General features: G+C 37.3%; 1 protein-coding gene and 1 pseudogene across 1 annotated transcript; one reads left to right on the forward strand and one right to left on the reverse strand.

The window, feature by feature from the left end:
• Positions 1 to 12,034, reverse strand: part of LOC123232992 — a 42,106-nt pseudogene that overhangs the window by 17,357 nt on the left and 12,715 nt on the right.
• LOC123236453 (clathrin interactor 1-like) lies at positions 9,311 to 11,546 on the forward strand. The gene is given in 2 exon segments (XM_044662851.1): positions 9,311 to 10,698; positions 10,701 to 11,546. Coding segments are annotated over 2 exon segments (1,932 nt in total). The 5' UTR covers positions 9,311 to 9,488; the 3' UTR covers positions 11,423 to 11,546.

Consider the following 12,034-nt stretch of genomic DNA (forward strand, 5'->3'; position numbering starts at 1 on the left):
CCTGATGGATTCACAAGTGAATTCTATCAGACATTCAAAGAACAACTAATCCCAATACTATACAAATTATTTGATATGATAAGCAAAGAAGGAGACCTACCAAATTCCTTTTATGACACAAATATGGTACTCATTGCAAAGCCAGGTAGACCAAAAACAGAGAAAGGAAACTACAGACCAATCTCCCTAATGAACATAGATGCAAAAATCTTAAATAGAATACTAGCAAAGAGACTCCAGCAAGTAATTAAGAGGATCATCCACCATGATCAGTTGGGATTTATACCAGGAAAGCAAGGATGGTTCAACATTAGGAAAACCATCCACATAATTGACCATATCAACAGTCTAACAAACAAAAATCACATGGTTATCTCACTAGATGCTGAAAAAGCCTTTGACAAAATACAGCATCCATTCCTATTGAAAACACTGAAAAGTATAGGAATAGAAGGACCTTTCCTAAAAATAATAAACAGTATATACCTAAAACCATCAACAAACATCATATGCAATGGGGATAAATTAGAAGCCTTCCCAATAAGATCAGGAGTGAAACAAGGATGCCCATTATCACCTCTACTATTCAACATAGTACTAGAAACACTAGCAGTAGCAATTAGGGAAGAAAAAAAAATTGAAGGTATCAAAATAGGCAATGAGGAGACTAAGCTATCACTCTTTGCAGATGATGTGATGGTCTACTTAAAAAATCCTAGAGAATCAACTAAGAAGCTGGTAGAAATAATCAACAACTTTAGCAAAGTTGCAGGATACAAAATAAATGCACATAAATCATCAGCATTTCTATATATTTCCAAAACATTAGAGCAGCAAGAGGTAGAAAGAGAAACACTATTTAAAATCACCCTAGACAATATTAAATACTTGGGAATCTATCTACCAAAACAAACACAGCAATTATACAAAAACAACTACAAAACACTTTCTAAACAAAACTGGATCTCAACAATTGGAAAGCCATTGATTGCTCATGGATAGGATGAGCTAACATAATAAAAATGACCATTCTACCCAAATTAATTTACCTATTTAGCACCATACCTATCAAACTACCAAAAAACTTCTTTACTGAATTAGGAAAAACTATAACAAATTTCATTTGGAATAACAAAAGATCGAGAATATCAAGGGAAATAATGAAGAAAAATGTGAAGGAAGGGGGCCTAGAAGTACCAGATATTAAACTATATTATAAAGCAGCAGTCATCAAAACAATATGGTACTGGCTAAGAGACAGAAGGGAGGATCACTGGAATAGACTTGGGGTTAATGACATCAGCAATACAGTGTATGATAAACCCAAAGTGCCCAATTTTTGGGACATGAATCCACTATTTGACAAAAACTGCTGAGAAATTTGGAAAACAATATGGGAGAGATTAGGTTTAGATCAACACCTCACACCCTACACCAAGATAAATTCAGAATGGGTGAATGACTTGAATATAAAGAGGGAAACTATAAATAAGTTAAGTGAACACAAAATAGTATATAGTCAGATCTCTGGGAAAGGAAAGATTTTAAAACCAAGCAAGAGTTAGAGAAAATTATAAAATATAAATTAAATGGTTTTGATTATATTAAGCTAAAAAGTTTTGTACAAACAAAAACAATGTAGTCAAAATCAGAAGAGAAACAACAAATTGGGAAAAAATCTTTATAACAAAAACTCTGACAGGTGTCTAATTACTCATATATACAAGGAGTTAAATCAATTGTATAAAAAATTAAGCCATTCCCCAATTGATAAATGGGCAAGAGACATGAATAGGCAATTCTCAGGTAAAGAAATCAAAAGTATCAATAAGCACATGAGAAAGTGTTCTAAATCTCTAATAATTAGAGAAATGCAAATCAAAACAACTCTGAGGTATCACCTCACACCTAGTATATTGACTAATGTAGCAATCCAGGTATACATTAATTGTGATATTTTAAGAAGTATTCAAAAAAAAAACTTAACTCTTATACTACTAATGATTGATCTCTGTAATCTTGAGTCAAATTGCCAAATCCCTAGCCCTTCCCTAAGGCTACACCCCAGAAGAGAGTCAGTTATCTCAGTCTCCTTACTTTTCCTTCAATGATCAATTAACATAGGTATCAAACATCAGTAGATGCCTTAGGCCATATCCACCCTGGATCCTGATCTTAACTCTACCTATTGTTTCAGGTTTTGTCAGTTTGCATTTTATGATGATTACCTCATAATGTTAATGTATCAGGCCACCAGCCTCTCCCCTTCCCCCCATACTGTTGTAACCCCAATAAAAGTGACAAGACATCAGTTTGCAAGAGAGCTCTTGACCATCAGAGCTCCTAACCATGAAGCTCTTGACCATCAGAGCTTACTTGCTGTCTATCTACCTTATGCCAAAACTTTCTGTGTCTGCATATCTTTATTCTCGCCTCATGTTCTCTTTCCATTAATCCTTAACCTGTAACCCATTTTCACTCAGTCCTTGGTTCCCCTTTCTAAGTGTCCAACCCACTAGGAATCTTCGTGAAGCTGCTGGACGGCTTCAACTAAAATGAAAGAAGGGGAAAGTAATGAATGCTGGAGGGGATGTGGCAAAATTGGGACATTGATGCATTGCTGGTGGAGTTGTGAACTGATCCAACCATTCTGGCTGGCAATTTGGAACTATGCTCAAAGGGCTATAAAAGAATGCTTGCCCTTTGATCCAGCCATAGCATTGTTGGGTTTGTACCCGAAAGAGATCATAAACAGTCTTGTACAAAAATATTTATAGCTGCACTTTTTGTGGTAGCAAAAAACTGGAAAAGGAGGGTATGCCCTTCAATTGGGGAATGGCTGAACAAACTGTGGTATATACTGGTGATGGAATACTATTGTGCTAAAAGGAATAGTAAACTTGAGGAATTCCAGGTGAAGTGGAAAGACGTCCAGGAACTGATGCAGAGTGAAAGGAGCAGAGCCAGAAGAACATTGTACACAGAGACTGATATACTATGGTAAAATTGAATGCAATGGACTTCTGTACCAGCAGCAATGCAATGACCCAGGACAATTCGGTGGAATTTATGGTAAAGAATGCTACCCACTTTCAGAGGAAGAACTGCAGAAGAGGAAACATATAAGAAAAACAACTGCTTGAACGCATGGGATGAAGTGGACATGATTGGGGATGTAGACTTGAAACTACCACACCATTGCAACTATCAACTATTTGGAAATAGGTCTTGATCAATGACACATGTTAAAACCAGTGGAAATGTGGATCGGCCATGGATGGTGGAAGAGCGGGGGTTGAAGGGGAAAGTAGGAGCATGAATCATGTAACCATGTTAAAAATGAGTATTAATAAACATTCAAAAAAAAGAAAATAATTAAAAGCATATAAAGACAGAATGAAGAAAAAAAAAGGTTATTGCAGAAGTCCAGCTAAGTAGTGACACTAAACCAATGAGATCAGCTAAGCTAGCATGGTGACTTAGAATCCCTCTTCTACTGTCCAAGGCATCTTCCATGAAGGGGCAAACCTCTTCCACAAGTTTATGTGGGCTTTTTTTTTTTTTGCCTCATTTGATCTTCATAATCAGATGATCTGTAAAAATAAGGAACTCTATAATTGGGTTTATCAAGGAATCTTGTATGACACAAATACATATCTGGGAGACATCTTTTGTAGAGATTTGGAGGAAGACTCTTTTAAGTTTGCATTTTAAATAACCAAGTCAAATGTTTACTTTTATAATCAATAAACACAGCAGGAGCTTGTATTCATCATACTTCAGTCTCATATTATTGTACAAAAAGTAATGTTAACTTCTTTACATAAAGCTTTAAACTTTTTAATAATTGAAATGTAAAAAAAAGAAATGTCCTTCAATGATCCAAAAATTGGTAAAAATGGCCAAAAGATGTGACCATATTACTCCTCTGTTCAGTAAACTCTAGTGGCTCTTTAATGCCTTTAGGATTGAACAGAACCCCTTTGCTCATCCTTTAAGCCCTTCACAACTTATCTTTTCAGCTTCATTACTTAAGTCTGCAATCTAGCTAAACTGCTATGCTCACTCTTCCTCTCAAATTGCAGTCCATCTTCCATTGATTTACCTTTTTTGACCAGTCTCATATTTGAAATATACTCTCTCTTTTCTTCTACCTTATAGAATCTTTCTCTTCTTTCAAGATGAGTTCAAGTTACACATTTTACATGATACCATTCCTCAACCTCCCAATTGCTGCTCTGTATTCACATGTAAGAATTCATCTAACTAGAATTTATTAAATAAAAACATACCCAAAGTATTTTACATAAGCAAAATATATAAGAGATAAATTAGGGATAACATCAGAGGGAAAGAACCAGATTAAAGACAAATGAGAAAGGCTGCTCACAGAAGGTTATACTTTAGCTGGTATTTTTAGGAAGTCAAGAAAACTAGATGGCAGAAATAAGGAGGGAAAGGTTTTAGGGAATGGAGAGATAGCCACTGAAAATGCTTTGAGTCCATGAATGGAGTTTTGTTGTTGTTTTTTTTTTCACATGGAACAGCAAAGAGACCCATGTCACTGGACAATTGAATTCATAGAGGGAGAAGTATGGTGTGAAAATACTGGTAGGGTTCCAGGTTATGAAGGATTAAAAAAAGCCAAACAGATGATTTCTATATTTGATTTTGGTGGAAACAGAACCACCAGAATTTGTTGAATAGGGAGTGACATGGTCAGACCTGTGCTTTAGAAAGATCAATTTTGTCACTGAAGAATAGATGAACTGGTACGGGGACTTGAGTCAAGAAGACAAACCACTAGGATATTCAAATAGTGATGATCTTAAAGGGATAAGACCCTGAACCAAAGCAGTAGTAATGTCAGAGGAGAAGAAGAGGCAAATATGGAAGATGTTACAAAGAAAATAGTTGCTTTTGTGGAAAATATAGTGATTGCGCCAAGTGCAAGTCAGCAGCTGTGCCCTGAGTCTTGTGCCAATCCTTCCCTATTTGTCCTTTTCTCCTCCACTGAGCTCATTTTTCTGCTTTACAGGGGGACCCTATTCTATAATTGCAATTTTGTTTGAGAGTCATTCAATTACAGTGCTAAAGTGTTGGGTTAGTTTCTACTTAAAGCTGGGTTAGGCATCTTAAACAGGAAGCTTTGGTCTCTATACAAAAGCGTTGTATATTTTATCTTACCTTGTACTTCTGGGTGCTTCAGGATAAGAAACAGGCTAAAAGCCAAAGTGGTACTGGTTGTTATAGTACCAGCACCAAATAAATCTGCTCCTGTTGTTGCCAGATTTTCCATGTCAAATACAGAATCTGGATTCTCTTGCTCCTAAAGATTGTTTAAGGAGAAATAAAGAAACAAACAAATGAATGAAGTCACGAATGAAAAAATAATATATAAATAGGACTGGAATAATTAAAAAGAAATCACCATAAAGCCAGTAATAGACACGAACCAGGCGTAAGGAAGTTTGACTTTAGTTTCTTTTCCCCTTTGCCTAATCATCCTTAACACTCTCTCTTTTTTTAAAATCCTTACCTTCCATTTTAGAATATCCTCTCTAGCTCTACTGCTGACTGTACCCCTCCATGCCCTAGCAGTCTTCCTATTCTTTGGTGCTTTGGTACAGCAGGTACTTTGACTTCTACATTCTTCTCAACTAAGGTCCTGGAGCTCCATCATCTGATTAGTTAGTTACTCTTGGAACCTTGATTTTGAGTTCATAGAAACCATTTAATAAATACTATGACTTGAATTATTAACTTTCTACCTTGGAGATAATGTCTCTTTTAATGGGACCAAAGATTCCCATTAACTTTTGGGATGTCATAAAATTTATTTTAGTAAGCATAAAGTTCATGAAACCTCTTGGTGTTTTGCCAAGTCTGCAGACTTTTCCATAAACTCCCCATCCATTATGCCTATCAACCAATAAACATTTGTTAAGGGGCTATTTTGTGTGAATCACTATGCTGGGCACTAATGTAGCAAAGAAGGCTCTAAAAATAGACCTTTCTTTCAAGAAGCTCATAGTCTAATGGGAGAAATAACATGAAACAGCTATGTGTAAGTCAACTACCTTAACTACAGATTGGGAATAATCAACAGAGGGAAGACAATAAAATCAAAGAGCATTAAAAAAATTCCTATAGAAAGTAGATTTCTAGCTGAGACTTGAAGGAAGCCAGGAGGCAAAATATTTCATTCACTGAAGACAACCAACGAAAATGAGCTGAATCTCTACCTCGAACTGTTTTTATTTGTTTGAGGAGCAGGAAGGGGGCTAGTGATACAAAATATGTGGATGTGGGGATGGTTCAAGAAGACAGAACAGTTTTAGGGAGGGGAAGGCTATGAAGGGCTTTGAGAATTAAACAAAGGACTTTATAATTGATTTTTAGAGATATTAAAGAGTTATTTGTGTTTACTGAGTATTGGAGTGACTTGATCAGACCTGCATTTTAGGGGGGAAAAGTGGAAGATAAGTTAGAAGAGGGAGAGGCAAGGCAGGGAGACATGTGATAAATATCAAGGAAATATTGAATGGGAATTGAAAGTATATAATTTAGCTGTTCATGATAATTTTACAAAACTGAATATATATTAGTGTGTATAAGCCTCAAAGATCCATAAAAGCAGAAATAATACATCTCTTTTGACCCTGAATAAAATAAAATTCTACTTGACAAGGATGTTTAAAACAATGATTTTAGAATGCAAAGGTTAGAGAACAAATCATGGAGTCAATAATTTCATTGAAGATAATGATGATAATAAGAAATATCTCAAAGTTTTGAAATGTAGCCATTGCAGTCTTTAAGGGAAAACTGCTATTCTAAACATTTTCATCAGTAAAAGAGAAAAAAGATCAAAAGATGAATTGAACATTCATTTACTTAAAAATTAAAGCAAGCATATTTAAAAACTCTTAATTAAACATCAAAATAAAATCCCACAAATCAAAGGAAAAATTAACAAAAGCAAAAATAAAAAAAAAACACTAAATTAATAAACAAAATTGGGACAGCTACAATACTAATAAAATAGATAAATTTGTAATTTATCACTTGATTAAAAAAAGAAAATCAAATCATCACTACTAAAAATGGAAAGAGTGAATTTAATCAATTAATAAGAAATTAAAGAAATTGTTTAGAACTATTTTGCCAGAATTTATGCTACTGGACTTCTGGTGCCAAGATGGACAAGTAAGGATGCCACCCTCCTCAACCCTCCCAAATTCCCCTCCAAACAAAACTTAAAAAAAGCCTCACCCAATATTCTGGAGGTGAGAACCAGCTTACCAGACCAATGCAGTCTGGAGAACCAGTAGAAGAAGTCTGTCTCACTTGGGTCAGAGCAGAGCAAAGCAGGCTCCAGCAAGAGCAAATCACCCCTGTGGCTACTATGAGGCCTTACCCCCTCAGCAGTGAGACCCCAACATGACACAAGCCTCCTGAAGGCTACAACACTGAGGCTGAACAGCCACACAATTCCTCCCCCAGAGCTAACCAGAATCAAGGCTCTGTCTCTGGAGGTTGGCCAACAGCAAAGCTTCCCACTTTGGGACTGACCAGCAGTCAGGTTCTTCCTTAAGAGCTGTCTAGCTCTCTCTGCTCCTGGAGGTATACAGCAGGAAGGTTTTGCCTTCCATACAAGCCAGCAGTGAAGTTTTACACCAGTGCACGAGAACAGTGAGGCTTCCCACTTGTGAAAGCCAGCAGGAAGATCCTCTACCAGCACCTAGATCCCAAAGATTGGGGCAAACCAGAAGCAAAGACCCAAGCTTCAGAACAAGAAACATGGGATACTACTCTTCAATTCACAAACAGGGATCAACTTTATTAAATAGTAAAAAGAAATTGCAAACTAAATCTGGCAATAATGAACAAAAAACAAACAAACAATAAAAGAATCTGATTTTAGATAGTTACTTTGATGACAGGGAAATTTAAGACACAAACATAAAAGAGGTCAGCACTGACAATAATAGTTACATATGAAACATGAATGAAAACATATACATTGATCTCAGGCCCCAAAAGATTTAAAGAAAGAACTCAAAAAGGACTTCAAAAATCAAACAAGGAAATTAAAAGAAAAATTGAGGGAAACTGAGAGTAATGCAGAAAACCTAAGAGAAAGAATCAAGAACTTGTTAAAGGAAATGAAAAAAATGGGAAAAGATATCAAAACATTTGCTAAGGGAAAACAACTCCTTAAAAAACAGAATTGGACAAATGGAAAAGGAAGTACAAAAAGTTGCTGAAGAAAACAAGTATTTAAAAAGTAGAACTAGCCAAATGGAAAAGGAGAAACACAGGCTTATTGAAGAAAATAGTTATTTAAAAATTAGAATTAGACAAGGAGAAAAGTAATGATTCCATCAGACTTCAAGAAATAATCAAACAAAAGCAAAAAGAATGAAAAAATGTAAGAAAATATGAAATTTCCCATTGGAAAAACAACTGACCCAGAAAATAGATTGCAAAGAGATAATTTTTAAATGATCATACTGCCTGAACACCAAGAGCAAAAAAAAGAACCCAGACATCATATTAAGAGAATTTATCAAGGAAAACTTCCCTGACATCCTATAATCAAAAGGAAAACCAGAAATTGAAAGAATCCACCATTTCCTAAAAGAGATCTTCAAAGGAAAAATCCCAGAAATAGTACAGTCAAATTCCAGAGCTCTCAGACCAAAGGAAAAACATTTCAAGTAACAGAAAGAAACAATTCAAATATCATGGAGCCACACTCAGGATTAAAAAGGATTTAGCAGCTTCTACCCTAAAGGATCATAAAGCATGGAATGTAATATAATAGAAGGCAAGGGAAGAAGGATCACAACTAGAATCTCCTACCCAGCAAAATTTGATATTTCAAGGGGAAAAAATGAACATTTAATGTAATTGGGAACTGCTTAAGGATGACCAGCTTAATTAATGCTACAGAAATATACAAGAAGCTACCCAGTCCTCAGTTTAGTAGCTGTTCATGTATGAGTGAAAAAGTAATATTTAAAAATGTATATTCTTCAAAGATATAAAAGAGCATATATGTTCATACATATATAAGTATTAGGCAGACATATGCATAATATATCCATGTGTGCATATAATTTGTATATAATCTCTATAGTCACAACATGATTATGTCATAAAAACAAAAAATTAGAGGTATGAATCTCATCAATAGAGAAACTGTAGTATAAATTAATAAATTTTGGTATCAAAGTATAATGAAATATTATTGGGTAGTAAAAAATGCTGAAGGTGGGCCCCGACGTGTCACCGGCGCCGCCGCTGCTGTGGTAGAGGAAGGAGTGAAGGGGCCAGTTCGAGGTAGCGGCGGCGGGTGGCGACGGCGCCGGAGACATCACCCCCGGCCCCGACCTGCCCCTGCTCCCGCACGCAAGTGCCCCTGGGTCTGCGGGGAGCAGGAGGAGGAGGAAGCGGCGGAGGCCCAACTCCCGTGGGGCAAGATGTTGAACATGTGGAAGGTCTGGGAGCTGGTGGACAAAGCCACCAATGTGGTTATGAATTATTCAGAGATTGAGTCTAAGGTTCGAGAGGCAACCAACGATGATCCTTGGGGACCTTCTGGGCAACTCATGGGAGAGATTGCCAGGGCCACATTTATGTATGAACAGTTTTCTGAACTTATGAACATGCTTTGGACCCGAATGTTGAAAGATAACAAAAAGAACTGGAGAAGAGTCTATAAGTCGTTGCTGCTCCTAGCTTACCTCATAAGGAACGGATCAGAGCGTGTTGTTACAAGTGCCAGAGAACACATTTATGATTTGCGATCCCTGGAAAATTACCACTTTGTAGATGAAAATGGCAAGGACCAAGGTATAAATATACGCCAAAAGGTGAAAGAAATGGTAGAATTTGCCCAAGATGATGATAGACTTCGAGAAGAGAGAAAGAAGGCAAAGAAGAACAAAGACAAATATGTTGGGGTTTCTTCAGACAGTGTTGGAGGGTTCAGATATGGTGAAAGGTATGATCCTGAGCCAAAATCAAAATGGGACGAAGAGTGGGATAAAAACAAGAGTGCTTTTCCATTCAGTGATAAATTAGGTGAGCTGAGTGATAAAATTGGAAGCACAATTGACGACACCATCAGCAAGTTCCGCAGGAAAGATAGAGAAGACTCCCCAGAAAGATGCAGTGACAGTGATGAAGAAAAGAAAGCAAGAAGAGGCAAATCTCCCAAGAATGAATTTAAAGATGAAGAGGAAACTGTAACGACAAAACACATACACATTACACAAGCCACAGAGACAACCACCACTAGACACAAACGCACAGCAAATCCTTCCAAAACCATTGATCTTGGAGCAGCAGCACATTACACAGGGGACAAAGCAAGTCCAGATCAAAATGCTACAACTCATACACCTCAGTCTTCAATAAAGACTTCAGTGCCTAGCAGCAAATCATCTGGTGACCTTGTTGATCTACTGTTTGATGGCACTAGCCAACCAACAGGTGGATCAGCTGATCTGTTTGGAGGATTTGCTGACTTTGGATCAGCTGCTGCATCAGGAAACTTTCCTTCACAAGGTTCAGCAACAAGTGGGAATGGAGACTTTGGTGATTGGAGTGCCTTCAACCAAGCTTCTTCGGGTCCCATGACTCCTAGTGGAGAGCTTTTCAGTAGCCCCTCCCAGCCAGCTGTGGAACTTTCAGTAGCTCACAGCCAACTCTGAGTCAGCCTTCAGCAGCCTCAAATACTTCAGACCTATTTGATTTAATGGGCTCCTCCCAGGGAACCATAACATCTTCCCAAAGTATGAATTTCTCTATGATGAGCACTAATACGGTGGGCCTTGGTTTACCCATGTCACGGTCACAGCCTTTACAAAATGTTAGCACAGTGCTGCAGAAGTCTAATCCTCTCTATACTCAGAATACAGATATGGTCCAGAAATCAGTCAGCAAAACCCTGCCATCTACTTGGTCGGACCCCAGTGTAAACATTAGCCTGGACAACCTACTACCTGGTATGCAGCCTTCCAAACCCCAGCAGCCATCTCTTAATACAATGATTCAGCAACAAAATATGCAACAGCCTATGAATGTGATGACCCAAAGTTTTGGAGCTGTGAACCTAAGCTCACCACCGAATATGATCCCTGTCCGGCCTCAGACCAATACCTTGATGGGGGGACCCATGCCTGTGGGCATGCCTAATGTGATGACTGGCACAATGGGCATTGCCTCTCTTGGAAATACTCCTTTGATGAACCAGGGAATGATGGGAATGAATGTGAACATGGGAATGCCTTCTACGGGGCTGGGATTAACAGGCCCAATGGGCATGGGAGTGCCCAGTCTAGCCATGGCTTCTGGAACTGTACAACCCAAGCAAGATGCCTTTGCAAACTTTGCCAACTTTAGCAAATAAGAGTTTATAAAGAACCAGATTGAATGAAGGATTTTTAGCTGCAGAGAGAGGTGATGTTGGGGTGGAAAATGCTGATCAGTACCCTTTTCTTTTACCAATTACTAAAAATGAACCTGCATAAAAAACCAAAAAAGCCTTTTTTGTAAAAGTGAAATATCTAGTGTTCCAGATGGACAGGCCAGAGCACTTCAGACGAGGCAGTATAATTATTTTTTCCAATGAGCCTAGACCATGTTTTGTAGTGAGACCATCAAAAGCCTTTATAAATTAAATAAGCAATTTCATTGTAATTTGTGGAAAGACTGAAATAGGGCTGAACAAATCTGTTTGAATCTCTAATTTTGTACTTTTCTTTTACCTGATGAACTTGATTTTTCTGTCCCTGAATCGCCTTGTCATAATTGGATCCGTTGCTTTTACTACCACCCTTGAGTCCATAGTTGAAGTCATTCAAGTCTGATAATCTGTTTTTTATAAAAAATATCTATTTTTGTCCAAAAAAAGGCTTACATATGTGATTATGGCTAAATCAGAGGTAACTGGAATGTATATACTTTTTGCTAATGTTCCAGGCACACTGCTATACTATCCAAATTTTTATTATAACAAAAT

The sequence above is a fragment of the Gracilinanus agilis genome, chromosome 2 (assembly GCF_016433145.1).
Source record: "Gracilinanus agilis isolate LMUSP501 chromosome 2, AgileGrace, whole genome shotgun sequence".
Lineage (NCBI taxonomy): Eukaryota > Metazoa > Chordata > Mammalia > Didelphimorphia > Didelphidae > Gracilinanus > Gracilinanus agilis.